General features: G+C 41.5%; 1 protein-coding gene across 2 annotated transcripts in view; it reads right to left on the reverse strand.

The window, feature by feature from the left end:
• Positions 1-2,873: 2,873 nt before the first annotated feature.
• prkcab (protein kinase C, alpha, b) overlaps positions 2,874-17,045 on the reverse strand; it is a 99,996-nt gene continuing 85,824 nt past the window's right edge. For both annotated transcript variants that reach the window (XM_080488159.1, XM_080488158.1), the window contains 9 exons: positions 13,887-14,027; positions 13,026-13,199; positions 12,286-12,377; positions 11,861-11,923; positions 10,801-10,939; positions 8,614-8,694; positions 7,765-7,872; positions 6,244-6,384; positions 2,874-3,967 (listed from right to left, as the gene is read on the reverse strand). In XM_080488159.1, the coding sequence (XP_080344285.1) occupies positions 3,803-3,967; positions 6,244-6,384; positions 7,765-7,872; positions 8,614-8,694; positions 10,801-10,939; positions 11,861-11,923; positions 12,286-12,377; positions 13,026-13,199; positions 13,887-14,027 (1,104 nt within the window). In that variant the 3' untranslated portion in view covers positions 2,874-3,802. The remainder of the gene's footprint in view (positions 3,968-6,243; positions 6,385-7,764; positions 7,873-8,613; positions 8,695-10,800; positions 10,940-11,860; positions 11,924-12,285; positions 12,378-13,025; positions 13,200-13,886; positions 14,028-17,045) is intronic.

Below are 17,045 nucleotides of genomic sequence, written 5' to 3' on the forward strand. Positions count from 1 at the left end.
GGGGGGGAAGAGAAAGAGAGAGAGAGAGAGAGAGAGAGACTCCTTTTTACTCACAAGAAGAGACTGCGCACAGCACTTTGCAATGATTAAAGTAAAGCCTGATTTTGTTAAATGTGAATGATGTAAGTCAGTCCTTGTGTGTGTGTGTGTGTGTGTGTGTGTGTGTGTGTGTGTGTGTGTGTGTGTGTGTGTGTGTGTGTGTGTGTGTGTGTGTGTGTGTGTGTGTGTGTGTGTGTGTGTGTGTGTGTAACCTAAACCATACTCATGTCAACGTGGGTCAAAATTTGAGCACCCCATTAGGGAAATCAATAAAGTACTGTGTACTGTGTGTAGTGGTTTGCACCTTCACCTCACACTGAAAACGTCATGGGTTCAAGTCATGTCTGTGTGAAGCTCACGTTCTCATGAGAGGGTTTTCTCCAGGTACTCTGGTTTCTTGTCACAGTTGAAAAACTTGTGTTTGAGGTTCATTTTTAACTCTGTCGGTGTGAATGTGGTAACTATCTGTGTTGTTTACACTGTGATGGACTGCTAATCTGCCCAGTGTGTGCAGTATCTTTCCTTTACTTTTATTTAGTCGGGATTGGCTCCAGTCCCCCATGACCCTGAATTGGATAAAGCAGTATAGGAGATGGATGGATGGATATTTTACTCAGTCAGGCTATCTTTAACGTTAGTTAGAAAAAGTGACAGTTCGGATGAAGGTTAGGGTAAGTCAGCAGGTAAAGCATGCGAGTCAATGTATTGTGACCATCAGTTTCAGCACCAAGGACAGCTCCATTCAACTGGTGGACTGAATGATGAAAGACGTATACACACAAACTGAACACATGTAAATACAGTATATTTGTATTTTTTACTGTATCAGCAACTGGTCAGATGACACGTTTAAAATTCTGAGAAAGATTGCATCGATTCTGGCATGAATCCATCTTCAAAGACAGTCACAAAATAACATGCAAACTTTTGTACTGTTGAACATGAAAACTTCACGCAAAAAGGCCTCCAAGTCCAACCTGTGAAAATATGTTCAATTTAAGTAGAAACGATAACTATTATCCATTCACCTTCTATGCTGCTTTATTGCAGGGCGAAGGCAGTGTCCACCCTGAACAGGTCTCAGTTCATCACTGACACAACACAAAAAGCTCAATAAAATCCAAACAAAGTATGATGTTCAATAATATAACACAGAAAATGAAACAAAATAATTGTATTGTTTACTTATTTAGGGAAATGATGAGCTTCACATGGAAAATATGGGAAAAAGCAGACATAAAATCATTCCTAATTAAAATACATTAGACTGATGTACTTGTTTATCCGCATATTCCATACAAACCATTGAGATCTTTGAGCTGCAGGTGGTGGTGGTGGGAGTCAGGCTGGAGAATCAGTAATCATGGATAAGTAACAAACTACAAATGGTTCCCTTTTTTTTCTTTTTTCTTTTTCATTAGAAGAGTTATTAGAACTAAAACAATTCAATGTATTTTGACAAAAGGAAAGTTCTAATGGCAACTTAGTCAAAAACCCAAAGGATTGACACAATAAAATATCACCATCTTTAATATATATTTGTCATACTTTATTTATACACAGTATCTGTCATAACACAAAGAACAAGAAGAATCAGGTAAACAAAAGCAGGGGCAGTGAAATAAACACATACAAACATCCCTGTGGCTCTATGTGCAGCCTGAAGTGGTTCAGTACCTTTTACTGGTCTAATGTTTGATTATCTCTCTTCGGTTCAAAAAAATATTTTTTTTCCTCTTGAAATCTCTCCTCTGATATGGATTCTCAATGTGAGACATGTAAACATTTGGTTTATCCTTAAAGATCCCATTTTGGTCCAGATGTATGTAAGCGCTGCATCATCTCAGTAAGACTCAGTAAGGAAATCTAGTAAATACCTTCTTGTTTTCTTCTTCTAAATTTGGCAGTTGATTTTGATACCTCACTGTTGTATTTTGCACTTATCAGCCATTTTAAATAAATAAATTAAAAAACTAACAAACAGAAAGGTAATACGCAATCTGCTCGAGACACTTGACTGGAAACAAAAAGAGTCTTTTTGGCACCAGTGAACAAAAAGAAAAGAAAAGAAAAAGCCATCAGAAGCAATTTACACATGTTGGTATGTTTACACTTCAGCATTTCAGCCAAACAGGTCAGGCTGCATGACAGCGAGAGGGAAGAGACGAGCAGAAAGCGCACGATGCTGGTTGGAAAGAGCAATTGTCTTATTCTGTGCAACAAGGTGGGAAAGTCCATGCTCAATAGCAGGGAGCTGTGTATCATGCAAGGGGGGTCTTTCTCATGCTTAGATCAGGCCTCGCCTCACGCATGCACACGATACGTAACGAAAGGTCAACTTCCGGCGCCCGGGGGCCCTGAAATCCTCCAACCATTAACTTGGGTCTTGAATTCAGTTTGTTACAGAGGGAGTCGGCCGTGAGAAGACCAAGGCAGGAGGGCATTTGTCCGTTCCACACAGACAGCGCTGCATATTTTCTATTGGACAATGTGTAGTAGAAAAAAAACGGGTAAGTAGTGGAAATACATATAACAAGGTTTGCTGATACCAAAGCTACCAAAGATTCAGCCAAACGTTATATATTTCTTCATAGGGCAAATCTAAACAAAGAAATGTTCAAACCGTCTATGGTAGTAAAAGCACATTCAGTTCGAAGTATAAAATCTGCAAGTAACTTCTCTGTTGGAAACATCTCTTTGAAACATATTTACAAAAAAAACAAACAAAAACAAACCAAATGTGGTTGACTTACAATAGAGGGCAAAGACATCTCTCTGACATAAAAGTTAAAATAGAACATAAAACCGTCTTTTTTTTTTCTTTTCTTCTTGTTCCAAATTAGAAACTTCTTAAGAATAAACGTACAACAATTATATATTAACATAGTTTATATCATAATACTAAACTTTACAATGATACCAGACATGTACTGCATCCTAGAGTCTACTGCTCATACAGAGTCAGAAAATAAGCATGCAACAGAGATCTGCTTGGTGCATATGGAAATAGCATCTTTATAGTTTAGAAAAATCCTCCACTGCTCTCTGACCCGATATCCTGCCCAGATTGTTTGTCACTGTAACCACAACTACTTTCTGTCTCTCTAAGTGAGCGCTGGAGTTCTACAAAACAACATATAGAAACGCTGCATGTTGAGGTTTAGGTTAAGCCAAAAAAAGGGGGGGGGGAGGGGGGAACCCCAACATTATGAGGACTGTAATAGAAATGTCTTGTTCCACTTCTACTTTGGCACTCATGTTACAGTGTACTACCGCTTTTATTTTAGTATAGAAATCTCATATGGAGCAGTTCAGCAGTCGATAACGCAAACCCAACTGTCATTGTCGTGCACTGCAACTTGTGTCGGGAAGTTGAACGCGGGGTGAAACACATTTAAATAGCTAAAGAGATAGAAACTGATGCCGAGACACAATCGTTCACAAGACAAAAGTTTGGTGGAACACAAATATAGATCCAGAAAAAAAGAAATGTTTGGGAACATGACACACACACATACACAAAAAAATAAAAGAAAATGTCAGCGTCACACACTCTTTCACACTCCTCGTGATCGTATTTAACATCTTTTCAACACTTCCTCTCTCGTCCGTCATTTCTATACACAGTTGTCGATGAACTGGCCGACAGAACACTGTAGAGGACGGTAAAAGTCTGCTGACGGCCGGGGCGTTTGGTGGAGATTGGAAGGATCTTGTATTCGGTGACAGCCATGCGTTGTTTCATGTCTCTGGGTTTCGCGCCTCATACCACGCTGTGCAGGGACGGGTGGAGGAACTGAGGGTTGATGTAGGAGAAGCCGGCGAACTCGCTCTGGTCGATGTTGGCGATGACCAGCTGGTCCGGCGGTGTCAGCACGGGCTGAGTGCGTGTGAAAAACTTGTCAAAGTTCTCTGCTCCTTTTCCACACTGCAAAGACATGAAAAGAGCAACGATCATCATCATCCAAAAAAAAAAAAAAATGCAACAAAAAGCTTTAACAGTTACAGGATTGTCAACACCCGATGGACGTTTTCTCCGCCACGGGTCTTTTATTAGAAAGCTTGTGAAGGGTGCCAGAGGGAAGGTGGTGCAGGAAAATGTCGCCGCCTGATGTGGAGCTCGGCAGAAGTTGTAATTAGATTAGGGAGCTAACCCGAAGCACTCGCAGTGGAGGTCATTAGCGTCAGCGTGCGGCTTCGCTCTGGGCTGTCATGTGTCTCGTACAGATGAATATGTATATAGATAGAGCCGTGCACTGTACACAGTATCGCCATAGTCACGACACTTGGGAGAAAACGCCATTTACTCAGAATAACAAAATAAAATAAATCTGTGGCTTACAGAGGATTTCAGCACCTGCTCTCGGCCATGCTTTCTCCCAGGAGACCTATCAGCATGTCAGGAATTTTTCAGCTTCTCTGTAATATTACAGAAGCCAAGTAATAAAGCCTCAGATGGATCCATTGTGTGCCAGTTCCTTGAGACCAATTAATGACGCAGTGTGTGAGCTCGCAACTGTGGTGCCCCACACAAAGACACACGATGAATGGATAGATCCACATTTAGCCATGTTTTCCAGCCCCCTCTGTGTGGACGGAGACGGATACATCCTCTGTGTATCCCTGCATTTATTGTGTGTAAGTAAAAGGGAACTCTGCACTTAGGGAGCTATTTTCAACGTTCAGTGGCGGCGCTTGTGTTGCTTCTGGCTACGCGGGCAGCAATTGGACGAAGGACACAGGGGTCCACAAACAGAAAAGAAAGTGTCGAAGAGGGGAGGAAGTGCAGGGGTCAGTGGTAAGCGAGGCAGGTGGCTGCGGTGCAAATCCAGCCTTGAGCACTGCTGGACGCATTAAAAACCGATAGATGGGACGAGAACAAAGGCATACACAGGGGTGGCCGTTTGTGCGTGCACATTCAGAGACTCTCTGAGGAAACATTTCAACTCTTCGGTTGTGACGCAAACAAAACTGACAGCCCATCACACTCTGCCTGCTGGAGGGTGTGAGAGTGTTTGAGGCATACAACACACTGCTGGATGCTTGGCGTCTCATACTTTGTGTGTCCCATTAATTTCTGTCGTCACCAATAATCCCTTTCTATACCTTTGAATGCATTTGTGCTGTTGACTCAAGAAAAAAAAGTGCTTGAGTCAAACCTATAATAAAACCCCCAAAAATGCTCATAAACTTGATTTGTCACCTCATGGATAGGTTTGTGAAATATATATTTGGGCTTTTGTAATATTTGTTCCTACAGGAGACACATGGCTGGCTTTACAAATGAGCAGTGTTTAACAAGTGAGGCGTTTGAATGGAGGTGCCATAACAACCCCATAGCAACATGACATTATCCATCGAGGAGGTTTTATAAATATGTCCACCAGTTGAGTATAGGCTTATGACTACTGCTTCAAACTGCCACAAGCCAATCAAACAAAACAAAAATCAACATTATTAACTGGATGAGACAGAAATGTAAATATTTATTATCGTGATTGGTAATAAGGTCAGAGGGGAAGAGTCCAACCATTCAAAAACGGTGTATTTAAACCTCAGAAACATTTTATTCAACGGATCATAAACTGGTGCGACGCTTCTGCTTTCTCAGGACTCCTTATTGCCAGGAGTACCAAAAACAACAACAGCTTGCTCAAAATCCAAACGAGAATCTCAACTTCTCCAAAAAAGACAATTTAGGATCCTTGCACGGAATTTATTTTATTTTGATTTAAATGTCTATCATTCACTTCATGTATTAGCACCTTTGTGCATTTCTAAATGACTGAATATAATCCTTTAAGATCTCGAATGCTGCATTACTGAATGTTGCTTCAATTTAAAATTTATTGCAACAATTTCTGTTTTTTACGCAGCTGAAACATTAAACTCATTACCAACTGACACACACCTCGTATTTCTTTCTCCATTTTCACAATTTTATATTTGTTCATTGTTGTTCATGAGGTTTTTTTTTTTTTATGTTTTTTGTTCATTTCAATCTTTTTGTTGCCTTGACTAACCTTGTGAAGATGATATATGCGATTTCAACCAATCAGATTATCAATCACAAAATGCCCTTCATCCACACAATTCAGAAACATCGATTTCATAAATTAAATTACTACAAAAGTGCTGTATGAGTTAGGATACTTCGGTTGGATTTTGGAAGACAAACACAAACAAACACACACACACACACACCACTTTAGGTTTAAACGGAGGCTGGATCTCTCTGTTTGCCAGACGCTCCCAGTCGATGCGTCTGAAGAAGGCCTGCTCTCTGATGTCCCTCTCGCCCTCTGGGCCACAGCCAAGACGCTTTGACGGGTGCTTGGTCATCAGCTGGTGACAAACACAGAGAGGGAAGACAGACGATGAAGGGGTTTGCTGCTTCAGGGAGAGAAAATGTAAAAATAGTGAGGCTGAAGGGGAAGGATCTGTGTCAAGCATCATTTATTTTTTTTTTCTACCTTTGCCTGTTGCCAGTGTTATTACATTATCTTGTCAGCGAGGCTTCGCAGAGTCAGATTGACACTCAACCACCTTTAAAAATAGTCACGAGCAATTGCATAGCCTGTTCCTGGCTTCATGTTGGATTGAGACGCCACCTTTAATTTCCACATCGGGAATTTTTATTTGGAAATGAAACATGAAGCAAACAATAAGCAGGGTCAGGATTAATCTCTTCTGTTGCCGCCTTGCAGATGATGAATGATATTTTCTGTGATGGCACGCAGCTACAGGATGTCATATTCTAATAAATGAAGGCGCGGCATGTTATTAAAAGACTTGATCAGCCCGAGTCCAAATCCTCATGCAATCTTCGGTGCTTTTGTAAATTGACTGTGAAAACTCATTTCCTCGCTGAAGTGAATAATCACAGTCTCGACAGCCGTGATGCTCTTTCTCTGTGGCCATGTCACAGAGAGGCGCTCAGGTGTGCGCAAAACAGATGACGGCGAAGTAAGACGTGATTCTGGAAGGAAACGTGTGGCTCAGCTGGAGCGTTTGCGTTGTACCGCGGCACAAAGACACTTGATTTCCTGCTGGGATGAAATGGAGACGCTTTCGGTGTTATATGCATGAAGAAGGCAAAGAATCTGTCACACAAGAGGGGAAAAGTGTGAACTGCCTGTTTACCAAGCTCTCGGTTAAAGGGGGTAAGATTGACTTTGTTTAACACAACTGCTGAAAACAACGTTTTCTCACTGAGATTTAGATTACATTTCAAAACAGTACAAACTGCCCAGGACAGAGTCAAACAGCCCCCTCACAGCAAAAAAAAACCTGCTAGAATCCTGTTGGCCTCATCACGACTTTTACAGCATTAATTGTGTAACGACAGCCACAGCGGAGACTGTGATGACAAAGTTTCTCAGTCGATGACACCTTTGCTCTCGCATGTCAAAGCTTTTCACACAGGCCGCGCTCACTGTAATAGCATCTGGGAACAAAGAACTTAACCTCTCTGCTCCCGAGCCTCGTGCGGCGGGAGCAGGTTGCCTCTGTTTTTAAAATCACCACCTGCTCTCAGAGGTTACGGACGGCGGTGCATTTAAGGAGGGTAAAATTGGTGGAGCAATTTTCTGGAGCTGCCGGCGAGAATCACTAAAACAGCTTTGAAAAGGTCAGTTACTGACTCAAAGACGGCAAAATCATTAGCGCGGCTACATTTCCGCCAGGGTCGATCTTAAACCATTCAGATATTGAAATGCGACTTACTCCCTTGCAGATGGACACAGCTTCTTTAGACATGGACTTGGGGTAGGAAACGTTGTGCTCCATGATGGACTGGAAGAGCTCGTCCTCGTCTTCCCCGTCGAACGGCGGCTGAGGGTCAGAGAGTTCAGAGAAGACATGATGATGACTATTTACAGGCTGTTAGGTGAAAGGCGCTGAGGCCACGTCAGCAACAGGTGAAGGTGAGATAACACGGCGTCAGGAGTGAGGGATATGTAGATGTATCTATTTCAGTAGAGATCCTGAGTTGTCCACGGAAATAAAGTTACACTGACTATCTCGTTACTGAGATTAATTATTTTCATATTATATTTCATTAGGTGAAGCCACCATTTTGTTTTATTTCAATACAAATGAACAAAATATTGAGCCGTCTCAAAACAACATACCAATAACACTTAGAGTCACCATTACATTGAGAAATGACGTCATGCCTTTTTACTGCATTGGATAAGTCAAGTCAAAGTTTAACATTGAATGAAAACTGTAATAACTTAACTTACTTTTTTCATTAAACATTCGGTATGACATGTACTTTTCATAACGATCATAAACTTGATAGTTTGAAGATATAATGACATTATTCATCATTTATCTCGCAAACATAACCTATCGATTGGATGGATTGAAAAATTGAGAAATGATGAGACATGAGAAATGTTGGAAATACCAGACCAAACTGTTCAAAACATGAACAGTATTGTGTGAATTCACAAAATAGTCCAATTTCATTGCTTTTGCCTTACAATTACAGTTGTCTGATCAAACAATTTCAAGAAAAAAAAAAACATGACGATGAACAAACTACAACTGTCACAACAGACATGTTACCTGTCCTGCCAGCATCTCATAGAGGAGGACCCCATAAGCCCACCAGTCCACTGATTTGCCATAGGGCTGATATGCTATAATCTGTCAAGAGACAAAACGGCAAAAAGTTAAAATCGAACCTCAAAAAATACCAAACACACACACTGCCTCCTTGCTACATGCAAAAAAAGAGGGATTAACAATGTCAGAAATGAAAAGAGGACTGTATGTCTTCCTGCTCTGATGGTTCTCTACTTGTCTTCATCCTGTCACCACTGTTTCACTGCAGATGGATTTCTACAGGGTGACATGCAACCAAAGAGTGAATTTAGCAGAGAAAAGCAAAACTGCAGCAGTTCTCTCATCTCAGCTCCAGCCAAATCAGCCACCATTAAATACAGTCAGCTATTTTAGGCTGCCATAACAAAGGCGCTTTCTCCTACCATCCAATTTGCCATCCTACACTTCCCTCCCCCGCAGTGAGTCCACACACACACACACACACACACACACACACACACACACACACACACACACACACACACACACACACACACACACACACACACACACACACACACACACACACACACACACACACACACACACACACACACACACACACACACACACACACACACACACACACACAGCTAAGAGTGAAATCACAGCTGCACTTCGCCATTAACAGACACAGAAATGCTTCAATTTGTACAGTTCGGAAAGTCAATTGTCGGCTGAACAGCTTTCCGCTTTCAAATCTAGCCACAGGTGATATCTCTGGATGAAAACAAAAATGTGTTTTTAAAGTCAAAACACCGGTTGAGCCTATTTAGGTCAGGGGTGTAAATCACAACTAACCCCCCACACCCCCAATGAATTACACAAAAAGCCTATAATAAGTCATTTCTACACTGAGAAAAATACAACCTTGTCTTGTGTTTTGTTGCCCCGAGTGATGGACAGTATCAGAAGTTTAGAAAAAGTCAAGTCTGCACAATATTTCCTGCGTGAAAGCAGGAGTCAGGGCTTCCCTCACCTCCCACAAAGGGAGACACCACGCTCCCTCTGTGAGTCAGTGCAGACAAATGGGAGCCACAATGTAAGGTGTCGGGACGTAATGAGCCGTCGCAACAGTTCGATTATCATAATGACCGGCAACGACTATGTGTCGCTGGAACATTCGCGTGTGCCAGGAAATGGAGAGAAAAACAAAACGATTGTATGAATGTAGGCAGCGTGACAGCAGTGAGCTGTCACAGAGTTCAATGGAGACTCTCACAGGAGCCCATTTTATCCTCATTAAATGAAACGTATGGCTTCAACGTGTGCGCCTGCATTCTTCAATGATTCAACTGTTCATGCATCTAAAAAAAGACTCAAAAGGTTCACGATGACATTTCATTTACAAAAAACAAGATATAACTCGCGCCATACATTCATTCATTGAAAACAAAAATCATTTATAATAATAATTTCCTACACCAACAGCCAAAATCAAACACTTCATGGCAAACACAAGCAGCGAACACAGAAGCAACAGCTTCCAGCTGATCCTTCTCGTGTAAACAGGAATTAATGCACTAAAAGCCCTCATTTGAATTCTCCTGTTCGTGTTAATCAGAGTAAATTCCCTGCAAAACACACACAAACTTAAAGCGCGGTCTGTTTGTGTGAGCGTGCAATTTTAACGGGTTTTGTGGAGGATCTTTGTGAATCAGGCCTAAAGGACGACATTGTGTTCATTTGTTATAGTTACAGGCTTCGAAAAAGTCAAAACTATAGCAAGTCTCTGCAACTGGTGCTCCTGAAACATCTGTTATGCTTTTGTCTGTAAATCGTTTTTGGAGACATTCTCAACATCATTTGTACTCTCTTGGTTAAAGAGATGTTCGCTGCAATTTGTGGTTGTGGTTGAATGTTTTGATCTTCATGTTGACCGCTACTGTTGAGGTCTCCCGACTCGAAACCGGCAGGAGCCTTCAGGCGGGACGTTTGCATGTTCTGCCTCTGCCTATTTTTCACTCGACTTCTTTCTATAGACGTTCAGGAACGGATGAATGGATGAATACTTGTTTCGAAGTCACCGAATAAACATTAAATGTCTTTATTTTTAGTCACTGACAAAAGCTAGAGCCCAAATAAATAAATAAATATATAAATCTTCTTGAAGGCTGAAGCTATAATCCCACGTTCCAGCCCTCTCACCTCGGGTGCGATGTAGTCTGGGGTGCCGCAGAACGTGCGCGTGTTCATCCCTTCATACATGTTCTCTTTACACATGCCAAAGTCAGCGATCTTGATGTGTCCTTCGAAGTCCAGCATGACGTTGTCCAGCTTCAGATCTCTGAGAAGAGAAAACTTTGTGAGGGTTTGGGTACGTGCACTTGAGACCGCGTCAATCTTTCGGTGGAAAAGCACAAAAAAAAAAAAAAAAAAAGGCTGTGTTGCTTTTTACATTGCTGCTCCATGTCCAAACAGTCTGCCTGTCTGCAGCATGCATCTCGCTCCGAGTAACAGTCACTTTTAGCCTGAAGTCATTTTTCCATCAGCTTTTCTTTTTCTATCTTTTTTTTTTTTTTGCCTCTTTGCGATTCAGCTCGCATCTCTGCTCGTGTTTCAGGTCTCAATTTGTCATTTTATTCTCCTCAGTCACCACTTCTGGCAGTCATGTCTGTCACAGACAGGAGTCAGGAGGCCAAACAAAAGGCTGCATGGACATGAAGAATGGACGAGAGCCTTCGGCTTGAGTGCTGAATAGGAGCAAGGTGACTTTAGTCTGTGTCGAGCACTTCTTTCAGTTGTATTTATGCTCTTGGGGGATATTTGAATGGATTTCATAACTATATCGGTCCTCGATTTGAACCCTTCAAAACCAAGCCCATTATTTAGGCTTCTGCTCCACAGTTATATCCCCTGATATCCCTGTGATCTGTTTTTTTTTCTTCTTTCATGTTGAATAGTTTGTTTGTGTGAAATAAAATGTCAGAGAGGAGGCCAGTTAAGTTGAATTAGAGTAAAAATCATCAGACCTCAAAGGTTAAAACCACAAATCCAATTTTAATCAGTTTTTTTCTCTTTTGAAATTCATCGTATTGTCCCGGTATCTCCCCATCGATCCTTCTAAATTTACTGCAATGTTTTTAATTAACTGTGTGTTTGAATCTGGATTTGCATAAAAGGCTTGTGATACATTCTAATTAACAGTGATCCCTTCAAACGTGCAGTCGTGCAATATCATGGCAGAGTGGCTTCGTTTCTTACCCACCTGTAGATGATTCCCTTTCGGTGCAAGAAGAACAAACCGACGGCGATCTCTGCTGCATAAAACCTGCAAAATTAAGACGGAAAATGTACATTCAAATATGAGACGCGGTGTCAATGAATGAAACTTAACAGAAAGTAATTTCTTTAACAAATATAATGAAAGAAATATTTTTGTGGGAAACCATTTCCTTCGGAAAAAAAGAAAACAAATATTTGTTCATTCAGACACTTAATTCTCAAAAGCCCAAAAGAAGTAAACAATAAAGAAAAGCTGTTTGGCATATTTCATACTCAGTTCTGCTGCTCATCCCACAAATGCAACTTCCTGACAAACGTAAAATTCAGTTGTGGGATCACTCGGATTAACAGGGGGTTTTCCTTATCTTTTCAACAAATCCTTGTGGATGAATCACAACGAGTCCTTACACTGCCTGTGGCTCCTTGAACTTGCCCATACGCTGAATATGATACATAAGGTCTCCTCCATTAATGTACTCCATCACAAAGTACAGCCGATCCTAGAAGAAGAAGAAGAAAAAAAAAAAAGAGGTTATTGTTCCAGTAGCCGCATTAAATGGATGCACATTATGTGCAGACACAAATAGAGCACATTAGACTGAATGAAAGCTTGTAAATATAATATGAACATCGCATTCAAACAACGTTATCTAAAAGTCCGCAGTCATATAGCATAAAAGACATACATTATAAGACATTATCTACCTTTTGAATAGAGCAGCCGGGTCAGGTTATATAAGTATATTATATGTCAGGAAGGTTTGATCATTAAAGGTAGTTTAAAAAAAAAGTTTTTATTAAAGACTACTTGAGTCGTGACATCAAGGCGCACAGCGAACGTCACACAGTAGACTTCGTATTCAAGGGGGGTCTTAACTTAATTTTCAATTTTCTCTACAGGGGCTCCAGCAAAAGCGCGTAAATGAATGTGAGCGGGAAAAGAAAATACGAATGTAATGACCGACAGACGCAGAGGGACACAAACGTTGGTGGTGAAATTACAGGAATCGAAAATACACCTGATGAAAGAGTGATATGGGGAGTCATTTAAAATAAGAGGAATGACTGATTCTCTCAGCCACTGAGTGCTTTCGGCCGCAGTGCCGGAGGTATGTGTGACGTCAGCAGAGGAGGGAGCTTTCACCCACCACAGTCTGGAAGCAGGAGTGCAGCTGTGTGAGGAAAGGCGGTTTGTCCCTCTGGGCCAAGACTCTCTTCTCCACCATTGTACATTCAACGTCATCATCCTGGATCACCACATCTTTCTTAAGGATCTTTATAGCGTACAGCTCCTCTGTTGACTTCATCTCGGCCAGCATAACCTACAACGAACAGACACGAGGGAAAAGGAAACAATGAAACGAGAACGCTTGGAGAAATCTGGATTTTTTTTTGTTTCTTTATTTGCTTTGGCTAAATTAATGCTACATTTATCCAGATTTTATAGGGGGCAGAATCTTTTTTTGACATGGGATTAGTTGAAAGTCAAGAGTCACTCATCAAAAAATTGGAACACGTGTGCAAAGGTTTATGTAAAAGTGTCAATTTCCACTATCACCGTTTGCAAAAATATTTCATACCAAATTGCCAACAAATCAGCTGATCTCAGTAGGCTATGCTGTTTTTCAGAAATCTTAAAATCCTTCAATCACTTGAGCCATGACTTCCAAAATGGTACGCTCATCTATTGCGATTTATTAGACACACGTGTGAAATAAATACCTGTGAATGTTTATGACGTCTGCTTAATCGAGGAATGAGTTGCAAGACGGCTATAATGAACTACTACAATCCCAATGAACCAACTACAATGAAGTTTAGAAGCATGAACAATATTGTACGAAGCTTTGTGCAATATTAAACAGTCTGTGTATCCAGTGATTGTGCTGAGGTTTTCATATTTGTATCCGACCTTTACACTCTGCCTATGATGACCTGAGAGAGAGCAGGAGGCTTCTTCACGTTTCATTTGTCTTGCTGAGTCTTATTTGTGCGACGTTGTCTCTCACCTTGCCGAAGCTGCCTTTCCCCAGCAGGGCCAGGAAGTTGAAGTCGCTGAGTCGAACCCGGTCCATGTTACCCGAGGGCAGGCTGAACCGCCGGTGGTCTGAAGGTGTGATCACTTTCTTACCATGGCCGAGTTTGGCTTTCTGCGGCGTACAACACAGACACAAGAAGTATAAGCGAACAATTCTATTAATTTCTGATGTAATGCCGTCTACTGTTGTGGCTGTGTTACATGACATTTTCATTCACAGCAAACACGAGTAAAATGGGGGAAATTATGGTACATTTCTGCTCTTCTTGTGTACAGTTTGACTTAACTCTATGTAAGATAAGCGACAGGCGGCATGATGCCCCCTATAGAACTTGAATAGAAGACATGGAGCACTTAGTCATTCAGCAGTCAGTGTCTCTTCTTGCTGCTTCTTTGCATGGAGAGGCAGGAAGTGTTCATGCCAGTTATTAACCGTAACTTTCACAATGTAATAAACATATCTAGTGGTTGAAAGTAGCTGTCATGGGAATTACAAAATGATACAGCATTAGTTAAATTTACTGGCATCCTTAATTTTTAAGGAACAAAACTTGTGTAAATGAGTACAACTTCTGTAAGCAGAATATCTAATCACATGTTGAGCTACTTGATAAATAATAAAATGTGAGAAACACCATAAAAGCAAAGATTTAATTGGAAGAATATATATTGGGACACTTCATATGCATGCACACAAACAAAAGTGAAAATGATAGATAAATAGGTTGGAAAAGTACAACAAATGACATAATAATAAGTAATATGACAACAAAACCAGTGAGAGTAGAAATATGCACCCATGTATTTATAAAACATTCACACATATATCTAAATATAGGTAACACCAATAGTAAAAGCATATATTGTAGAAAAGTGTGATATACAAGTTTCTTAGGTTTTTTTTCAGTCAGCATTTTTGAACCTAAAAACATAATTTGTCGGTCAGTACATTTAAAGTGATGGACAGGGCTCTCTGATGGGCTCAGTTGATTTCCAATAAATGGATGCAAATAACTGTTTGTGTTGGTTAAAGGTATGTTTACACTAGGTTCACGGCAGCCCCGTTTCAGGCCACCGTGAACAAAACGGGATGGACGTGGGACAACGCAGGGGAACGGGAAGGGCAAACGTAACAGGTCGTGATTGCCGTGCCGGATTTTTAAACTGTCAAAATAATTGCCACGGCGTATACGGCGCGGATGAGCGACTGAGTAGCCCGGAGCAAAACCGGATGAACGTCACCAAACGTAGCAGCACGTAATTGGCCGTAATAGAACTTGGAGGCGGTCCGTAGTGGGACGGGAAGCTTACAGGAAGTGACGTTTTGTGCGCGTTCTCTCACTTTTGTTTCACAGTTGCTTCGCGTTTTATCACGTCGCGTCGCCACGGTTCTCACGGCGTAGTTACGGTGTATGGGAGCTGTTTCATCACGTTCAATCGCTGCTTATCCCGACGTCTACTCCGGTCTGCCATGGCGCGCACGGTCTGGGAGGAAGCCGGGCCGGAGGGGAGTTCCATTCGAGTCTGAGCAATTAACGACAGAACACCTTCTACAAGCTATGCCACCGAAAAAGAAATCAAGAGGTATGTGTGCACCCAGCAAAAGTTTTAGGATACAATAATTGTCTTCACTTTTGGTGGCCCTATGGGGCATAAACTTGCTTTCAAAATGGCCCGACGTCCACGTTTCATCCGTGGAAAGCCTTGACAGAACGTGATAAACGTGCCAAGCCTTCCTCAGAATTCCCCAAAATCCCACGGCGCACTACGTTTCACAAACCATTCTGCTATGAAAGATAACAAACCAGCATTAGCCAGTTCACAAATTTTAAAATGAACTAGTTCAGTTCATAGTTCTAAATTCACAGTTCCAAAAATGAACTAGTTCATAGTTCTTTTTATTCGGAGTTACGTGATGCACCTGAACGCATCACCCACGTATCAGCAGCATGAAGTTCGTTAACCCTTAAAAAGCCGAGTAGTCCACCGCAGAGTTCAAAGCATGTTTAAAAAAAAAAAAAAAAAAAAAAAGCGGGTTATCATCCGGAAAGTACGGTCATCATACGAAGATGCAGTATTAATCGTGGGGGCAGAGTCTGAGGTAGTGCTGCTGTCTTCCGTTTGTTTTTGCCGTGATGCTTCGCATTTTGATGACGCATGCAGCTGTGCGACTCTGTGTTGGCTGCTGTTGCCAGATTGGCTTGTTTTCCCCCGACATGATAAGACCCGTTAACGGTGTGCTTTAGCCGGGTTTTCGACTGGAAGGCTCAGAAATCTGGTACCCTCTTAAACAACGTTGAACTGTGAGAGCGCCGTTCACAAACACCAGAATGAGCGCGCTCACAGTAAAGTTCATCAGGCAGAAATACGATACGTTCAATTCACGTTCGCCCAAAATATGAACGAGTTCAGGCACAACCCTGGCCGTGAACCTACCTAGTGTAAACCTACCCTTAGATTTTGTTACTTTAACAAAATAATTGTTTTTATTTCGGTCTTTAAAAAAAATAATCTGAATATATTGTTTTAGGTCTAATCTCAAAGATATTTTAGACAGTGTATATTGAGTATAACCACTCTGAATAAAAAAAACTACATGGTAAAAAGTGACTGGATGTGATTTGTTAGAATAAATTAAAGGATCTCTGCTCATTTGTTAGATTTTAAATTCAAAATGCATAAGCAATAGCCACAGGAATGAAGAGTGGTTTGTTTTTCCACAGATGTGACAGCTTCTTTGTTGCAGTCACACATCCTCAGAGATATTCGGAGGAATCTCACTCCCGGTGCATTTTGGGAAACCGTCGGTGGGGGTTGCTGGCGTTGCAAGGTTCCCCGTTGTTATAATGACTGGCCTTCCAAACATGTTTGAACAAAAAGGGCAATTAGGACCTCACGGGCACCTGTCATGGCTCCAGCGGTCGTCTGTCTCTGTCAGGGAAAAACAGGCGGCTGGTGGGGCAGCCGGACCTGTTGCCAGGGCAACCCGTTCTCCACTTGCACCTCAATGTGACAGCGTACTCCACATAATAATAATCACATATTCATGTAACCCTGGTTAAGTGGCTCTACATGAACGCCTGATGAGGCCAGTTAACTGCCCACTGATACAAACATTAACTAGTCTGAG

The sequence above is a fragment of the Lipophrys pholis genome (assembly GCF_963383615.2).
Source record: "Lipophrys pholis genome assembly, chromosome: 19".
Lineage (NCBI taxonomy): Eukaryota > Metazoa > Chordata > Actinopteri > Blenniiformes > Blenniidae > Lipophrys > Lipophrys pholis.